This window comes from Nesoenas mayeri, assembly GCF_963082525.1.
Source record: "Nesoenas mayeri genome assembly, chromosome: 7".
In the NCBI taxonomy this organism is placed as follows: domain Eukaryota; kingdom Metazoa; phylum Chordata; class Aves; order Columbiformes; family Columbidae; genus Nesoenas; species Nesoenas mayeri.
Window position 1 is genome coordinate 19341256 of NC_137551.1, and position 19659 is coordinate 19360914.

General features: G+C 46.5%; 1 protein-coding gene across 2 annotated transcripts in view; it reads right to left on the bottom strand.

Annotated features, from left to right (window-relative positions):
• PAX2 (paired box 2) overlaps positions 1-19659 on the bottom strand; it is a gene marked incomplete at its 3' end in the record, with an annotated part of 84487 nt that overhangs the window by 24494 nt on the left and 40334 nt on the right. For both annotated transcript variants that reach the window (XM_080347753.1, XM_080347754.1), the window contains exon 6: positions 1101-1276. In XM_080347753.1, coding sequence (XP_080203879.1) covers positions 1101-1276 — 176 coding nt within the window. The remainder of the gene's footprint in view (positions 1-1100; positions 1277-19659) is intronic.

A 19659-nucleotide genomic window follows, 5' to 3' on the forward strand; every position in this document is an offset into this window, starting at 1 on the left:
GCTACAAAACAGCAGGAAAAGTTGCTCTGATTAATATTACGTTAAATTAAAACTGATTTTCTGCTCTTTCTGCTCTGTTTTTTTTTTTCCATGCGCTTCCCCAACCCCCTCCCCACGTCTCCCCCACTCCAGCGGGCTCCCCACACGCTGCCCCCTCCCCGCCCCTGTCCCTGCTTGGCTAGGACTGCCTAGTCATTTCCAATTCCTTCTCGTATTGATCTTCCTGTAGAAATCAGTTTTGTAATTAGCTGCAAATTAGGCCTTCTACTGGGGGTGAGCCTGCCCCCTGATTTATCACCAGAGTAATTCGCTGTGATCGGAGAGAAATTAAAATGAACTCAATTAGGCTTCGGATTTGCTTTATGGGCCCTGCTCAGAGTTTCAGGGGGAAAAATGACTGTGCTGGTGCTTAATAGTCTAATGAAAGTAAATAAAGGTTATTCATTGTAATAAACCCAGGGACTCTGGGATGAAGGGAGTCCACAGCCAGCCTCTCCTTCTCTTCCTTTGTTGGTTTATGGCTTGGGGCGGTTTAAAAAGACTTTTGATTTTCATTTTATTAAGACAAACAGCTTTTGGGATAAAAGGCCAGGGGAGCAGGGGGGTAAGGGAAAGGCGGGCAGAGCTACATAAGTGCGGAAAACTAGGTTGGAGATGGGAGTCAAGTCTTCAGCTTTGGACCACGATGGAAAATGCTCCGTTAAAGCCTAACCCTGTGTCTCGCTGGTCACCGGTGTGATCTGAGGGTGCAGGAGTTTCCATGCAATGCTGTGTGCCAGTGAACGTGTATGGCAGTGTTTGTGTGTGCATGGCAAAAACATGCCACATACCTGCAGGTTCGTGTGCAGAGGGAGAGGCGGACATGGGGATTTAGGGAGAACACCGTGTGCATGTTCATGAGAGGAGGTAGAGCTTGTGTATATGTGTGCATCAGTGTGGTGATGTATTTACAACTAGAAAATATTGGGACAGGTAAATGTGATGTATGTGCAGTAACAAGTCAGTGGGAGAATATTGAGTGAAGAGGGGGAGAGTGATTTTGGTGAGGGAATCTCCCTACCATCATTCTGTGGGTCCCCATTACCAGGCCAGACCCTCACCTGCTCAGATTTGATGTGCTCTGATGTTTGAAAGACGTCAGGGTAAGAAGGACGCTCAAAAACTCGATCTAAAGCTTCCAGCTGCTGCTGGGTGAAAGTGTCGCCACGAAGGTGCTTCCGCAAAGTGTCCACGCTGCTCTGGGAATCTCCATTGGGAACTGAGCCCTCGGATACATCTGCAGGGCACAGACAGAGAAAACAGGGAGTTAGCACCACCCTGGCTCGGATCAGCAAGGGATGTGGGACAAGGATGGAGTGGGAAAGAGTGGGGCCCTCCGCCTCCACCCAGGGAGCTGTGTCCCTCCTGCAGGACAGGGAGGCTGCGGGGACCTGAGAGGAGCCACCTCCTGTCTGCTGGGGCAGCCGGGCTGCTCCCATGGCCTCGATGGGACTCTCCTCCCTGGGATGAGTGAGGCTGTGAAGAATGGTGCTCAGCTCGGAGATGAGTTTCGGTTCCGCTGATTTTCAGTGTTAAAAATTGCCAAATCTCCATTGCTGAGCATAAAATGGGAGCAAAACACAGCGATTAGCATCGCTAGGAGGCTACTGGAGAGGCAGCTCACAGAGAAACCAGTGTTGAGGATGGACCTGTACTGGAGAGGGCTGAGGAAGCCTGGAAGGAAGAAAGGGCTCTCTTACAGCTTGGAAGGGAGTCAGCCTCTCCTGGAGCTCCCCAGTCCCAATAGCAGTTATAGCTTTCTTGTAATTTCCTTCTCATCTGATCTTGTCCTGTTATACCCCAGATGTGTCTTTCATCCCCTCTAGATAACAGGAATGATCCTGTTTCTTATTCCATGTTTCACCAGGGACAAGTCTCTCCCTGTGGAGCATCTGTTTCATCCTAAATACGTTGGTTTCTGTTAAGAGCTCTGTCCCATTCTCCTACATGTAGCTTGTGATTTATCACAACCCATAACTCTGTTATAAAACTCCCTCCAAAATGAGAAGAATCTTTGTCAGTGCCCCTTCCTATCCAAAATGAATTATTGTATTACAAAACCTAGTCCTACTCAGTGGGAATCAACCTTCCTGGTATTCCTTTGTTCTTACTAGGAAAAAAAAGCGCTTATTTTTCTGGTAGAGGCATCCCCAGAAGTGCATCTCTGTCCCTGTAATATCCCTCTGACAGTGCGGTCTCACTGCACTGCCTCCTGCTGTGTTCCAGGTGTGTCCTTCTCTGTTGTGCTTTCCCACGTCTCTTACAGCCCACTCATTCCCTTAGAGGTGAGTCCATTATAAATGCCCTGCCTCATCCAAACTGAATTGTTGTCTGTGATAAACCATCTTATCACCCACCTGTTTTGGTTTTGTGTTGGGTGTGGTGGTTTGGTTTTTGTTTTTGTTTTTTTTTTTCCCTGTTATCCCCCAAGTCAAATGAGGTGCATTTATCTCAGTTATAACCCCTTTTTATCTGAAGTGAGTTTCCTGCTATTAGCATCTGTCACATCCAAGGTGAGTCTGTCTGCTATAACCTCCTGTCCCAGCTGAAGTGAATCTTCCTTTGTCATAATCTCTCATCTCATCTCAGGCAAGTCTGCTCATTATAATCTTCTCCAACTGTGCTGAGTATCTTTCTGCTGTCACCTTTTAGCCTAACTTTGGTGAGACTGGCTATAATCCTGTCTCATCCGTGCTCATATACCTCCATACCTGAATCTCCACCTACTGTGCTTCATCAGGCACAAGTTTGATGGTGTGATAATCACCCCGTCTAACCTAAGATCAGATTCTCCCTCTTGTACTGCAATTACCTCACTGCTTATTCACTTCTGTTCCTCATACTTCAGCCTTCTTGGTGGCTTCCAATCTGTGAAACTCAGAAACTTACTGCCTGTCAAGAAACTGGTTGAGTGATCTGTATAGACCTTTTCCCTCCCCAGTGCAATTGCAAGGTGGTCGTGGGCAGCCAATGCTCCCGGGAGCCTGGAGTGGCATTCACTGTGCAACAGCCACAAACATGACAATCCGCAGCTTCATCTTTTAGTTCATGAATGGTGCCAAGATGAGTATTTTCCTGGCACAGTTATTGCCCAACTGGTGGCCTAGAGTTATAACTGAGCCTGCTGCCTTCTGGCTATGAGATATATCCGTTTATAGGTGATTATACGATATGATATAATCAATAGTACATTATATACAGTAACGTAGTACAGTACCACTTGCAAGACCATAGAAAGTATTACATATTGATTTGTCCCAGCCAGCAGCCTTCCCTTGAGTAGCCTCTTCTCTCTTTTTTTTTCACTCCTAGCCAGAGCAGGGCTGTTTACTGGCACTGATCCCTGGCATTTTCTCCTCTCCTCAGGCTTATTTGCACAAGGGAAAATTCTCAAGTTCCTGAAAGCTGGAGTTCATGACACATTTGACTACAAGAAAACAAAGCAAAGATCAGGCTTGGTGGACTGCACACTGCAGTTTTTCTGTTCTAGATGGAGTAGGCTGTTATTACAGGGGGTGGCTTTCAGGAGGACTAGGGTAGCTCAAGGCTCATGCTTCCAGTTCCAGTAGGTACTTCTGTCTGGTCCTCCCTGTAGAAAACTGGCACACAACTCCTGGGTCCAAGCTTGGGGAAAAAAAAACAATGTTTGTTCCTGTATCAGCATTTGTCTCAACCTGTCTGCAGCCTGTGAAGCTGTTTGCCTTTCAGGATTTTTCCACATGTGTCAGTCAGTGTGTGTGACTGTGCACACCATGATGCTAATACACATGGGTGCTTTTGCTGGAGATCATTATTCTGGTATTCTTTAGATTCTGCATCACTGTACATGTCTGAGCAGCCATTTGTCTGTGGCGAGTGGTTTAGGCTGTATTTGATTTTCAAGGATGGCAGCCCTACACTATGTGTGGTGTTTGGTGCGAGTGGACAGGTGTTCATGTATATGGCAAAACTTCCATTGATTGTCATTAAACTGGATTTTACCCTTAGTGAGTTGCCCTGCATGGTTGCACAGATTAGTGCACACATGCACATGTGTTTGCAATTCATGTCTGCCTGCAGACACGCGTGTCTCCCATGTGTGCACAGGCCATGCCTTTGTGTGAAGCAGCTGAAACCACAGCTTTCCCAAGTCGCTGTAGGAGTCTCTTTTCCTTCATTTATTCCGAGGCCCTTCAGATCTTGACAAATCTGTCACTCTAAATTTGCGAGAGATTATGGTGCTCTCTCCCTAGCATGGAGAGAGGTGATATATGATATCTGCTGCCCCTATTGATTGCCTGATCTGGTGGCAGAGGGCTGGCGAAATGAACTTGAAATGAACATCATGCCTCAACTCATTGTGCGTATAATACACTACTTAATCCCACATTTTTCAGCCGCTATGGAATTCAATTGATCAATCATGTCCCTCTGATAGTACTGTTTTAGGGGTTATTGCTGCTCTGCTCACTGACCTTTTTATTTATTTATTTATTTGTGTCAGCATGTGTGTGTGTGTGTGTGCGCTCATGTAACTGCGTATATGCATTTAGGAAACTCAGGACCAGCTGATAAGAAAGGACCTGTATAATCAGTGGAAAATGAAAGAAAAGGATGATGGGAGGAAAAAGGGAAGGAACAGGGTTAGATAAGAAATCAGAATGATCAAAGCAAGCAAATAGATAGGGAGAGGTGGAAAAGTTGTAAGGAGAAAGGCAATGCTTTAGCTGAGGTGGGAGTTGTGGACATGGGGCACAGAGAGGCACTCTGCCATGGCCTAGGCTTTAAATCTACAAAAGAAAACAAACTTTAGACAGAGGCCTGTAGGCTACCTACAGGTGGACTTTGTGTAGACAGCTTGCAGTACGATTGGACTTAATAATGGTAAGGCACCCAAATCCCAAACGTCACAGAGCAATAATATGAGCTGTGCATATGGATTTTACTTTTGAAGCAGAGAAGGTTTCACAGAGATGATCCTGAAAGACAGATTTATATGTTTTGTGTTGATAATGCTGAGACATTCACCGTCATGGATCATTATATTTTCTTCAAAACCAAAAGACTGTAAATCCCCTGTGTTTGTTTTCTGATGTCAAAACCCATAGAGGATGGGTTTTCATTTTTTCCCTGAAACTGTGAGGGACAGACACTTATACCTGGTCTTAGATCAAAGTTGCAATTCTCACCTAAGTGTATGACTCTGTGAGTTCAACTAAGCCTCAAATATTGTAATACACGAAGTATGGGAACTGAAAACTGCACAGATATGAGCAAAAGTGGCAGTAAGGAGCAGAGAGGACTTTGGGGAAGAGATGGGGACCACTGGAAGACTGTGGGTGAAAGTGAAGGGGGGGCTCATGGGGAAAATTTGGGTTTGGAAAGACAAGCAGATCTCATGAAGAATGGCAATGTGGTGGGCAACAGTCACTTCAACTGATGGAGAACAGTTCAAGGAGTAAAAGCTTAAGGGATGGAGGTTTGCCAAGAAAGCAGCTCTTGGAAGGGGCACTGTGGTGAAGCAAGGCTTCAGCTGCAGGGTGAGTCTGGGGACGCCACCTCGGTAACTGCGCCAGCTGTGCCTGTAGGAAGCATCATCGCCTTTCCCAGTTCCCTTTCTGCTGGCGGTAGAAACTCTGTGGTACTGTGACACAGGGACACCTCTCTCTTAACAAACAGCTTGAGAGGTGAACCATGGCCTCGGTCACCGTGTCCCTCACAAGAGCGCACAGTTGCTGTCAGCCTGATCAGGACTGGCCTTGCACATGTGACAGGAAACATCTCTCCTCTCGAGGGGCTGCCGAGGCAGCGCGCACAGCCACTGTTCAGCATAAACCTTCGACACGAGACACAGAAATGCTCCACGGGTGTCACAGAAGTATCCTGACAGATAACAAGGAAATGCTGTGCAGAGGACACAGGAACAACCTTAACTACATCTGACACAGGGAATATGCCCATTAAATAGCTCCAAAACAAAGAGACATTCCCAGGTCTGGAAGTCACAAAGTCACCATCATGTACAAGTAGCATCAAGCAGAGTAATGCAGTTACTTAGCTGGCTACCGGTGACACAGAGCACCCTTGCACAGGGTGGGAAGGGGCCATCTCAACAAATAATTCAGAAGTATTGCTGACATAGGAAGACCTTTGCGCACAGAAACGCTTAGGAAGGTCATGAGAAGCTGTGCAGCTGGCACACAAACACGAAGATACTGTTTCCTTTTGGGGCAGGGGCTATTACCCCATGACAAGTCTGCCTGAGGGCCCCCCCGATCTCAGCTGGAGCTTCGCAGCATTACCAATAAAAATCGCAGTCATCATAAAAGTGAATGTGACTGGCATGAGAACTGCCAGCCAGGTGACACAGCAGAACCCATCTAATTGTCAAAGCCTCCAAGGGAAACGCATCTGTCTAATGCAATGGTGTTGAGCCGGCTGCTGAAATGTGCCAGCAAGGCCACCCTGTCCTCTCCTGCAGCCTGCTTTGTCACCGTCCCCACTGGGGTGCTTCACTCAGAGCAGCCCTGTCCCACCCTCTGGGCACTCAGGGCTCCGTGTGCTGCCCTTGCCCACTTCAGCCCTTGTGTTAAGACTGCTCTTTCCCTTTATCCGATTTCCCTTCTCTTTTTTCCCCCTCTGATGTGTTCCGGTGTCCCCGCGCAGCCCGGGCTGTCAGGCAGCTCTCCCGGAGGTCCCGGGGGGCCTCTCCCCGCACTGCCAGTTGTTGTAGTTTCAAACTCAATTGTTCTCCTCGGTACTGAGGCAAATGGAGTCATTAATTACCTTCTATCGGCTGGGCCGAGTTCAGAACGCGATCGATAGCCGGTGCTTGTCATTCATGGCAGCCAGCGCTGCGCAGACCCTCACACTGCATTTGGCGTGGGTCCAGGATGGAGCCCACCACTGCCAGACCTGGGCTTCAGACCCTGGCATGGAGCTCCTGCTGCAAATAGTGGACCTCCTGCATCTGCGTCTGAGCCGATCCCCAGCCAAGGGAGAGATCAAGGACAAAGACTTCGGCTGAGAGAGCAGATCACACGTTTTCACAGGGTCAGAAGTGTCTGGTATTGGTGTCCTGGTCTGCACAAGCTGACCCAGTCTGGATATCATGATGTTTCTAGAGACTCTATTTGCATCCTCAATGATTACTAAACTGATGCTGTGCTCCCCACAGCAGGGACAAGGGCAAGGACTGGCAGCCCTAATCTGGCGATCTTTTTCCCTGTGTAACTTTCTTGCCCTCTTCAGTAGGGTTTGGAAAAGGAAGGGTGTAAAATTTACAGGAGTTTACATCTCCTTCCAGAAGAATTTTTGCAGCCTTTTGGGCAGTGTGAGAGGAATCATCTCTAGATGGGTCAGTTCTGTATTGCAGCATGCAGCAGCGCTGCATGAATTGTCAGGGCTTTGATTGCGATAACTGAACTGGTGGGAGGAAAGGTGAACCTCAGATTCAGTGGAAAGGATCCCAGGTGGGTGCAGGATAGAGATGACAGAGCAAGGAAGGGGCTGGAAATATTAAACAGAGCATAGAGAAGAAATGTTACCAGGGATCTACACTGTGATAGTGAAAGAAGGTATGGTGCAAGTTCAGGTTATGTATAGTATGCTGCAGAAACAGGGATATTGGGAGATGAGTGCTGGAGGAATATCACCTCACAGAAGTGTATCAGCCTTTGTGAACTCTGCAGTTCTTCAGATTCCTGTGTCCATTTCCCTCAAGGGAATCCACAAGCCTGAATCTAAGTATGCAAATTGATAGTACTGTGCTGGTCCATGTGTCTCTGTAATTTAAGTGTGTCGGTGACACATAAATTGTGTGTATTTGTTACTTACATGCTCAGGCGCAGAGCAGAAAGGCTCAGAAACAAAGGGATTTTATGTTTCAAGATGTGGATATAGCTCAGATGAGGAATTGTTGAGCAAGGAAGGCTGCTCATGCAGGGAAGTGAGCGTGTCTGACCGAGGATGAGCGAGATGTGAGCTGGTGCCTGGCAGCTGGGGGGCTGCAGAGCCTTCCACACAGGGGTTATGAATGACAGAGCACCTCAGATGGAGCAGGGCTGGGCAGTGCAGCCTTAATGCAGGGCTTACATGAGCAAAATGGCAATGCTCAATGAGAATGTAAATGAAGTGAATTGTGTGTGCAAGTGTGTAATGAAGTGTGTACTCAGATCTGTCTTGGATTATCATGGGAGCATGCAAATGTGCATTTAAAGAAGTAAGTGTGTGTATGCGTATGAAAATCATATGTATTTACTACAGCATCTAAGTGTACAATTGCAAATTCAGCCCAGAGCATCTGGGAAACTAAGTCTATACAGACTTAGATTTGTGCATTAGGTAGTAATAATCAGCACATCCAGCCATACTGAATACACCAGTAAAGGCCTTTCTAGTTGTTAAGCCGGAAACAGCTGCCTCACATGTGTGTCCAACATGTACTACAGCTTGTGCAGGTGTGGAGATGAGGCATGTTAGCCTGGGTAGTCAAAGTTGGCAGCTTCTGTGTGAGCAGTCACTACAGCTTTGTGACCTTTAAGTATGCTGGACGTGAGGGGACATATCCTGTGCTCAGTCAAGTTGTTGCAAATCCACAATTCTCTTACCTCAGAAGAGGCACTGGGGGGTTATACCATTGTAATGAGGGACAGAGTGTGGGTCCAACATCTTTTACTAGCACTATGAGTCTTGACTGTTAGCCAGATAGAAATGCAGCTGACCCCAGGCCCCAGTACACTCCCTTTGTTTAGGTTGACGGAATAGCAAGTAGAACTGTCACACAGCAGGTCAGATTCTCTAGGGCAGGGGTGTCAAGCTCATTTTCACCGGGGGCCATATCAGCCTTGTGGTTGCCTTCAAAGGGCCAAATGTAATTTTAGGACTGTCTTACATTCGGCCCTTTGAAGGCAACCGCGAGGCTGATGTGGCCCCCGGTGAAAACGAGTTTGACACCCCTGCTCTAATCAGCGTAAATCTGCAAGTCTCTTGCATTCAGTGGTTATACTGATTTACACATCCTGAAATTTACTGGAAGGGTTATCCTGATTTATGCTCTTGTGGTGTCTACAACATTGACTTCAGTGAAGAACCCTCGGGGAGAGCTGCTGCCACTATGCTGTTCCCTCTGCCAGGGCAGAAGATGTTCTCAGCATCATTGGCATGACTTAGCTCCCTCCTCATCTTCCTACGCTCATTTGTTGGGGAGCTACTTCTTGGCAGGATCCCTTTGGTGAACACATAAAAAAGGTGGCTTTTGTTAGCTCCAAAGGACAGCAGCAATGCAAAAAATTACATCGCATGCAGCCCTAACTATGCTTGTTTAGAGAAACTGCTTGCATTTATGAAGTCTTTGGTGCGGAAAGCAGGGTTGCAAATGACTGCATCAGAGCGACAGTAAAGGCCATTAATTTCCTGTTATGTTTTCCTATGTTGGGGGCTTTATTAATTTAATTTTACACTGTCGAACAACAGCGAGCGCTGACACCGCCACACTCAGAGGGTTTTTTTTTTCTCAAGCAGTGCTTTGCCTGACATGCAAATCAACGCTGCTATCAGGACCGCTAGAGATGAGGGAGCACACAGCTGCGCTGTCCACATCCAGCCCCATCTCCCAGTTTCTGGGAGATCCCCAAGGTTCCAGTAGAGCTCACTGGCACCTGAGAGTCCACTGGCACTAGGACTCAGCAGATCTGCATCAGGCCATGGACACCTCTAATGCACAGTCTAGAAAATCCGAATTCCTCTTTAGCCTGCTGGGTTCCATTGGCTTGGTCCCCCACTAACATGCCACTTAATACCTCCTTTCCTTTCATTTCCCTTGCTCTAGACTCTCCCTTCCTTTCATTCCACTGTATTTCCCCCTCATGCACACTCTACCTTAACCTGGCAAGTCAAAGAAGGCTGTGCCTGCCCCTGAGGCAAATGCTAGTGAATCATGTTATTGGAAGCTCTTCTGAGTCAGCACTAAACCAGTGCTCAAGCAGAGTGTTTTCAGAGCTGCCATTTTTGATGTGCCATAAAACAAAGGCTCCAATCACTCAGAGTCATTAAAATTCCCATGGCATTTTTTGCAAGAGTGCAGACATTAACCTGGCTGTCCTGAACAAAATCCAGCCTGAGTGATTACCCGCAGCATATCTTAATTCTCCTGTGGTTTCATTTGGACATGGCACAGCAAAATTTCACTGTTGTTGTATTGTTCAACATCTGCCATGGTCCACCCAAGAGTCAGCTACGTTTCAGTAGTAAATGAGATCTTAAGAATTGGAAGGTTAATAAACAATATATAATACAGGATGGGTAACTGCAAAATGCCATGCAATGAAAGAGCTACAGGCTTGCAATATGCAGCAATCTGTGTGGTCTGTCACCATGCAAACTCCTTTTTTTTTAATGCTGATTCCTATAATAACTATAAATCATTACTAAAGTAATTTGGAATCTCTCTGCATGAGCTCCTGTAAAGGCCTTTATTGGTATATGAAGGAGCCTATAGTGATATGACATACATGACTGTAATGTTTCAAATTGTAAGAGGTAGTCCCCAAACAAGAAGGGACCCAGTCATGGGTAGCAATCAGTTTCACAAACAAGAGAGGGCTGTGCAGAGAAGAGCCATAAGTATCTTTGAGAATCAGCTAGTGAGGTGGTTTTTTTTTAATTTGCTGGGATTTAGTAAAGTTGTTCCAAACTCTAGGATAGTTTTGATCTGCTTGCAAGGTCAACTCTTCTGTTCAAGGCCTCTCTCTTCCCACACTAGATACCAAAAGCCAAAGCAAAAAAACCCCAACAACTCCTTTGGGAAACCAAGCGTGGAAGTGTACCTAACCTTCCTAACAGCCTTTTCTAAAGCATCTAAGAGAGGACTAGAAGACAGTCAAGACTTGATGGACATTTCATACACAATAACCACCTCATTAAGGTTTAATCAGATGCCTACAAACCTGTTATGATGCATATCCCCTAGCTTAAAAGCAGAATAACACCTCTGAGCCCTCATAAAAGGCAGAGCCAGTGAGAGAAAGAAATCCTGACCTACTCCACATCCAAACAGAAACAGCAATACCCATGACCTAGCTCCTGTTCCAACACTGTGCTCATGTGTGTTTTCCTGGAGCTGTTGACCAGTGTGGGAGGAGGACTTTGTTCTTTGAACCTGACGGGATGTAAGCAGCAGGATGCTTGGCTGGTTGAAGGGAAAACCAAAGGAGAAATGTAGACCTAGGCATTATTTTTAGGCCTCTTGACAAAACCCTGGCATTTTAAAGGGCCCTAAAATGGACATGAGTTGTATCTGACACCTATTCAAAGTGTCCTTTATTTTATCTGAATGATGCATGAAAAAAATCACCTTCAAAGAATTACGGATGTCTGCTCTTGTCTCAATAGATAGATATCTGTAGCTACTTCTCTGAGGCCATCTGCTATTAACAAAGTTGCCTTCCATAGGCATGGTCTTAGAGTTTCGCCTAGCCTGTGCAGGCCCACACAAAATGCTGTTTGTTTCAAGGCTTGCTTGGCAGCCACAGATGCAGCTGAAGGAAAACCAGTACTATCTGAAAAAGTTTTAAAATATTCACAAACTTCACTTTTCTTTAGTGCAATTTCTTGTGGCAAAATTAAGCTCTGGTTTTTTGTCTCTCTCTCTCTTTCCACTCAAGTCACCTCCCTGTCCCTCATCTATCCAGCCAGGATTGTCATGGGCTAATCACCTGCTGAGATCTTGTTGCTTCCCTCTGGGATCCAGTGAAACAAGGCTGGAGGATCTGATGCTATCACTTGGGGAAGCAAAGAGCTCCTGCTTTCCTTCCAAACAACAGCAGCCCCCATTTTAGGAGGAGGAGGGGCTTCTATCTGGCCCTAACTGAGTACAAGGTGCTTAGTGTTTTCCTTTAGCACAAGATGACATGCCTCTATAGGAATGATTTACATCTATGAAGAGCAAGCGATGCTTAACATTACATTGATGTAGACTTGGGAGTGCAGAGGTAGCCGAATTAGGAGCTAATTGGTGCACTGGGGATTGACTGTCGGGCCCCCCTGGCTGCTGGGATGTGATCAGAAAGGGAGAGGGAGAGAAAGAAAGGGAGAGAGCGGGAGCCGTCCTCTGCTGACGACTCTGCAAAGGTTGGGATTCCTGAGGCCGCTGCTGTCTGGTGCTGTCAAGGTCAGCAGGTTCAGGTTCACTGAACGGTCAGGATGGTTTGAATTACTGGCAGTGCCTGCCGATGCCTCTGCTGATCGTGATCTGTCTTCCAGCACCGGCTGCGGGATGCTGCTCCCCGGCCATGTGCTGTGCATGGCGTGGGGCACTGGGAATGTCGGAGAGGCAGATCCTCTTGTTTAGAGGACAAGTTTTAAGGAGGATTTAAGGAGCCAAGGCAATGCCAAAGGAGGGCACACGATCCACACGCTAAGCACATGGAGACCAGGCTTCCAAAACCAGCAGTTCTGCTCTGTTTTACCTGGAGAACTGCTCCCTGCAAGCTTCTGCCTTTCATGAAAGTTGGGAGAATGGCTTGAACAGGGCCCATCAAACCCTTATGGGGTGAAAAACTTCTTGGTGAAGATTTCTGTCTAATTTTATGTAGGTAGAATTCTTAGTGAGAAAAGACTAACATGCAAGTCTTTATGTAAAGCACGCTGCTAGGTCATTTTCTCCTCAAACACATGTAGGTGTGTGACCAGGTTAAAGGGCAGGGTAGCCAGGTGTGTTCCTGCAAGGCTGTCTGCAGAGAGCACCAGAAGATGCTCAGAAAGCTGCCTGCCAGTGTGCACCCCAGCAGCCAGCCTTGGAGCCACTGAAGGGGACCTCAGCCGGGCAGGTGGGGAGCAGCCGTGTCTGCAAGGCTATGAGTGTGCACAGGCAGGCTGCTGGTGTCACAGACGTGTGCCTGGGGTGACATCAGTGAGCGGCTGAGGCCCTGCGTGTGTGTGTCTACTGTACACACGTGCTGTCCAAGCATCCATAACAGCAGTGGTAGCTGAAATAAGCATGTGAGAAAGAGTATGTCAGGAGAGAGCAATAAAGGGAATCAGAAGGGGACTGGGGGCTGTGTGGAAGTAGTGTCCAGTGTTTGGCAAGAACATCTCCACAGGCATCACTGACTGGCTTTCAGAGGAGCTGCACTACAGAGGAATCTGGTCCTCTCAGTTCATAAGCTAGAGTGCTTATTTTTGCTTCTTATCCTGAGGTTTGTCTTGTACCTGTGTGAGTCAGTTAGCAGTAAGCTACGTCTGCCTCTAGCAATGTATACACAGCTTTTGTACTCATACCTCTGCATGTGCCTACCACATGCATTTCTACACCTGGAGGAAACTCAGGATAATGCTGAGAATTGAACTGCAAGGGGCTGCCCAGACCTGGTGCCATACCTGATGCCTCTTGCACAGCACTTTCAGTGCTCACCAAGACATGAAGGAGATCAAGGTTAATGTCATGCAGTCTCTTCTGTAAAAGGGAAGCCCTCATCTCCTCTAAGCTCAGCACAGATATTCTAAGCAGGTTCTCTGTGTGTCGTGGTCCCTATGCATTAGGAAGTATGTTGTGCCTACCATCACCTCTGCTCTTGGCTCCTCTCCCAGTTCCCTCTTCCACTGCAGAGCAATGGGCTGTGGCAAGAAGGGTCAGGGACAGTGCCCAGTATCGTGCTGGTTTACATTAATGAGATACACATAGTGTAATCCAGCAATGGAGTCAGCTCTACAAAAGGAGGTAATAGCAGGCTGCCATGAACAGAGCAGCTCAGGTAATTGGTTTATCTATCTAGAAGCAGTAGTAGCAATCTCTGCACAGACAGAGTAGCAGTAAAGTCTCTTCCTTAAGGCTATTTCCTTTGTCTTTTCAATTGCTTGCACATCCATGTGAGATAGAGAGAGAGAGAGGGGAAGTGAGAGAGAGCTAGAGAGAGAGAGGGAGAAATGTTAATTTGTGAATTAATGGCTTTTCTCAGCGGAATTGTAAATTCAAATGTCACCTCACAGGGTGACACTACGCTGCTGAAGAAGCAATGATAAGATCCCCCCCATCCCCATGCCGACATATACCCATGCCCCTCCCCTCCCTGAAAGATAGCTATGAAGTGGAACATGCTACTTTTAATTTGCAATAACACCACAGCAGAGGGATGCAAGAATGACTGCTTTCTGACCCTCCCTTCCACAACAAGCTGGGCCACATCTTTCCCATTCCACCTCTACCTCTTTCCACCCCCTCTTCAACCCCTCCCATTTTTAAACTGAGTCCGAGACAACACATTATCTCAACTCTCCCCAACCCAAACTAATAAAAAGATGAGCTAAGGGAGGGCTCTTTAGAATGGATGCCTCTGCAACCCTCTCCTCTCCTGCAATAATCAGGTGAATTAATGACCCTGAAGTTAAAGTGAGCGCTGATACTCAGGCGTTGTGCAGCGTAGGGGAGAAAGCCTTCATTGTTTTCGAGCAGGAGGCGGGCAGCAGCAAGGGAGATTCATGGATGGAGATTGAATATGCAATTTTCTTTCACCTTGCCAAGAGCTGCCCCTGGGCTGTGCCTGGCCTAAATTTTTTTTTTCTCTTGCCATCTCTGCCTTATCCGGCCCTCCCACCTCCCTTCCATTCTTTCCAGAAAATTACCTTCAAAATTGATTTCCACTTTTACAAACAAATATAATGGGAACATGAGGGGGGAAAAAAAATCTTGGGCTGTGATGAATTAGGGCTGTCAGGTGCTTCCAAGTCTCCTTTGTTTTTGTTTTACTGCCCGTTAGGTTCTTTGTTTTTCCAGCAACTGGGAATTGTGCCCCTGCCCACGCAGTCCCTATGGTCCATGGCTACCATCACAGGATATGTCCATCACCTGATGTCATCACTGTGTTATCCCTGCTCTCCATCCCTGTGATGCAAACAGCCACTGTTAACAGACTGCCCCTGCCCTTCACACCGCAATGCAAGTGATCTCCTCGTGGAGACACTGCTTGTCCCATACGGACGGTGACCTGGCTCCTGCAGCCACAGTACAGGTCCCTTGGTTTGCCTGATCTTCTTCACCCTGCTCCTCCCATTCTCCTTTGCCTTATTCAGCTGACTCTTGATGGAGGTTTACCAGCCGTCCCTGTTCTGATAGATCAGCCTGGGTTATCGGCATGTCACTTCGTTGTGCCTCAGTGACATGTCACCTTCAGTCCATAGCTGTATTGCCCTTATGTCTCATTGCTGTGTCACGTGACCCCAAACAGTGCCATCCCTGTCTCCCCCTGTTATGGCACCCCCATCCACTGTTGCACCAGTTGCCAACAACTCTCTAAAATACCATTTGCCTGCACATTGCCAGCTCTTCCTGATCTCTCTTGGAGTTTATTCTGTCATCCACTGTGCATGAATCTGGGATTCTCATGGGTCCAGGCACCATGCTCCCTCTGGCTCCCATATACTTTACGTCCACAAACAATGTAAGTCACCCCCCTGAATGTGGGCAGACCCAGTGCACAACTCATCTGGGGTGGACAAGGAGCTCCAGGGAGAGACAGGCACCAGCAGAGTGAGGGAGCAGCCTCTGCGGTGGTGGACACGAGCAGGCAGAGACACTGGGAGGACTTGTAGCTGCTGACACATTACCTGCAACAGCCCCTCCCAGGAATGAATCAAAAAGTGGAAGGAGATCTAACCACAGACTAGGTACCCATAAGTAAACAGTCAGACTAGCACACATTCACGGCACTCACACAAACTTCAAGAAAAACTCTATGCATAAGACTCACAAAACAGCCAATAACATTTAAAGACACAAGAACGCAAACTGGGACACAAGAAGGTACTAATGCAGGTGCATGTCAATTAGATGTAATTTCTGAATAAACAAATAACTTACAAAAATATACATACACTAGCTAAATGAAAACCTGGAACTCAACGCAATTTCCTTAAGTTCACATGTACAAAATTAAATTATGTAAACAAATACAAACTATTTACATAAATAAACAGCCTTCACACAGGCAAGAACAACCAATATATATGTACAGCATACACACAAATATATAACCCCAATGCAAATACACATCTGTACAAACTATATACAGAAGTGCACAGCACCAACAGGCTACATATTCATATCCAGCAGCCACAAAGATACAGTGAAACTCCAAGTATGTAACAACACATACACACAGAATATACATACAAATATACAACATTCACATATATGCTCAAAATGTGAGTACAAATACCTGTCATTCACAGAAGTACATAGCACTAATACTGAGCTGTATGTGCCCAGATATCGGTATGATCCACAGTATGCATTCTCCTATTAGGCAACATTATACATGGCTTAACATACACATTTTTCCAGGTGTCCATAGGCATGCACAAAAATACGGGTCCAACCTGCCACTCACCCCAGTACATAAGCACAGATAAGTAGAAACCAGTGATCCTAACACAGAAATACAAAAAACCAAACAGGCGAGCATTCCTAGAGACACAAATACACAAGCAGAGATGCACACAAATACAGCTGAAGCCAGACCAGCTTGTCTTCAGATAGTACCAAACCCTGCCAAACTCAGCAGCACTATAAGGTTTAGAAGCAGAGCATTCTGTCCAAACTGCTCTCTGTGATGTAAGCTGTTAACCCTCCCTTACCTGAAGTCCTCCTGAGCAAGACGTACCCCCAAACTCCCAGGGTGTGTGCAGACACACACACACAGACACAGTTTCTTTTGCTTACAGACTGACCTCCAGATTTGTGGTGCAACAGCCCACATTTCTAACAGTGCTGTGCTACTTATGCATTGTCCTCTACTTTATCCAGTTTTCCCCTCCTCTCCTTTTCCACACATACTCTCTCTTTTCTGACCATCCTCCTGCAGTTAATTTAGAGAGGTGCAGGATGAGTAGCAGGTGCCTTTCTTATGTCCTCCTAGGAGTCTCACCAGCCAAAGACCCCCAGGAGGGAGATGTGGGTGGCTGCTGAGAATAAACTCCCTCTTCAATTTACATTTTCATCTAGAATGGGGGTGTTGCCTACACTTATGCGTATAGACACAATGAGCCTGGAGGTCCCCCATAGCCATTGCTGTTTGTGGTGATATAGCATCACTGCAAGCTGACAGCCACACTGCATGAAACAACACAGTCCCAGGGAAGGCAGAAGACACTGTGAGAGCACGAAACACTCCAGAAAGTGCTTACCCCATGTGCAGAGCCATAAACTGCTGGGTGCACATCCTACAGCTGTGTGTGATGGTTGGAACATAGGGTTAGCACCTGAGGCCATGTAACTGCATGTGCCTCCAGCGTCAGTGCCTCCAGTGTTAAGACTATTGCTGACCTGCAGTAAAGCAATTGCTTAGAATAATGCAAACACATCAGCTGTGGTGACAAGAAATCACAGCAGGAAACAAAGCAGCCACACCACAGACAGAAGTGCTTGTTGTGTCACCTGGGGGGATCCCAACACACTCTGTTGTCTTCAACAACACAGCAGTTTTTGGAGAACAGAAATACACCTCATATTCCCAGAGATGAACATACTTCAGGTGCCGTGATACAGTCTAGTGGAATGATTCACTCATGCTCTTCGCAAATATATGCAGGCAGCATAGGAAAACAAATGTATTTCCCTACAGGACAGTTAAAGGCTAGACCTCTCTGCACTAGCACAGCATTGGGAAAGCATCATCATACTGCAGAGGACAGCATAAGCATGCTGCATGTCCTGAAACCACCCCAGTATGCTGTGGAACAGCATGGTCATACCTTGTGAAAACACACAATTCTCAACACAGTGCTGCAGTGACATAGCCATATTGACTTCACTTTCATGGCCAGGTGACAGTCTGTTGTCAGTCAACACATTACATCAGCTGCAGTGACAACTATATGAGTTGAAATGACAGCACAGTACAGCCTGCACCGATGTGCCAACAGTTACTGCATTGAAACAACCTTACGGCATGTGATGATGCAGACAAACCACCAGAAACAAATCACAGTCACCTCTGCGAAGAGTGTAATGGCCTTGAGTGGGCTGGGGCAGCACAGCAAGCAGTAAAACAGTTCATCTTATCACTAGTGTCACAAGCCCCCAACCTACAGTGTCACAGTTACAACAACATGATAACCACAGCCACACTGCCTGCAATCACATATTGATACCACTGACAATGACACAAAGTCACCTGAAATGTCACAGCTACGTCTCCTAAATTATATCATCCTTGCCATGCTGAACAACACAAATGGGATCGTATTTGCAGCGGCACACTCAGCTGCTGTATATCTGCTCAAAAGCTCAGACCTTCTTGCACACATTACATATCTCTCTTCTCTGTGTTACTTTCCACTTAAACAATTAACTTCCAAATTTTCTTCAAGAGAGTCTTTGTCCTGGGGCAGTATCTAAAAAAACAGCTTTCAGGACTGGAACTCTTGCAGGTGTCCCTGCCTCACCCGAAGAAGGCATTTCTGCTTTCCCAGTAGGAAGATGAGATCGTGGCCATACAGAAAAATCCCCAAGCTGAACACAGTCAAAACCCTGCCCTGCAGAGTCCTCCCATTTGGAGTCAAGGAAGTGAAAACCGAACCACCTGTAACAGAAGCAGTGCTTCTCAGTAGAGTGTGTCATGGTAAAATCATTATGCGTGCAGCACCAAAGAGACAGTGACGCTGCCCATCCTGCAGCCATAGGACCACAGTGCAAATGCTTTGCTGCTGGTAGGCAGCACCCTGTTCTGCGTAGCTCAACCTCCTTGTGAAGTCGGTGAACTGCCTGCACTGGTACAGCTAACACTCTTTGGAAAACACCACCAGACCTGCCAAAATATTGGTGACCCTTTATTGTCTCCCTGCACTGACACAGCCCTGCATTTCTTACTTCAATGTAAATCACTCTAATCATCAAAATGACAGGTGAAGAGGGGAAAGGAGGAACTTCTATCTTCTCAGGTTTGCTCCTCCATCTCTTCTGAGGATTCCTTTACTGCAAACAGCCCGAGTATTATTGCCATTTACAGTAGAATTCACTCTGTCCCCTCCTCTCCCACAAACCTACTGCTGATATTAGCACTGAACATACTAACAAGCCTGTGGGTTTTATTACTACTGATACTAATAATACTGGACACATTACGTTTGGTTCTGCCAATAACAGGCTGCAGATATGATCCCTGCTAATGCCAATAATACTGGGGGATATTATCTCTGCCATTGTCAGCACTGCAGATATTATTGCCAGTAATGGTGTCAAATACTACAGATATCGTCAGGGACCAAGATTAATAATGCTGAGTGTTACAGCACCAGCCTTACTGGAAGACAAATCCTAAATGAGAATTTGGGTCTATAGAAGAAGACTGTTTGTGGCCTCCTATGAAGAGAAAGAGCTGTCTCTAATAAGAGTGGTTTTTTTTGAAGACCCCAAAAGTTTCACCTAGCTGGGGATGCTGTGGTATGCAAGATGTCTATCTATCTATCCATCCATCCTTCCCTTTCTCCCCATCTCTCCCTTTTTTTCCTTATACAGTGCTCAAGATACAGTATGAGTGATACTAATTTTTGTTACTGCCTCTGGTCACACCAATTCTCTTCCTTTTAGCTATCAGTCGGGAGGTTATGGAAAACCAGAAATATTTGCATATTATTTTTCCCCTTTAT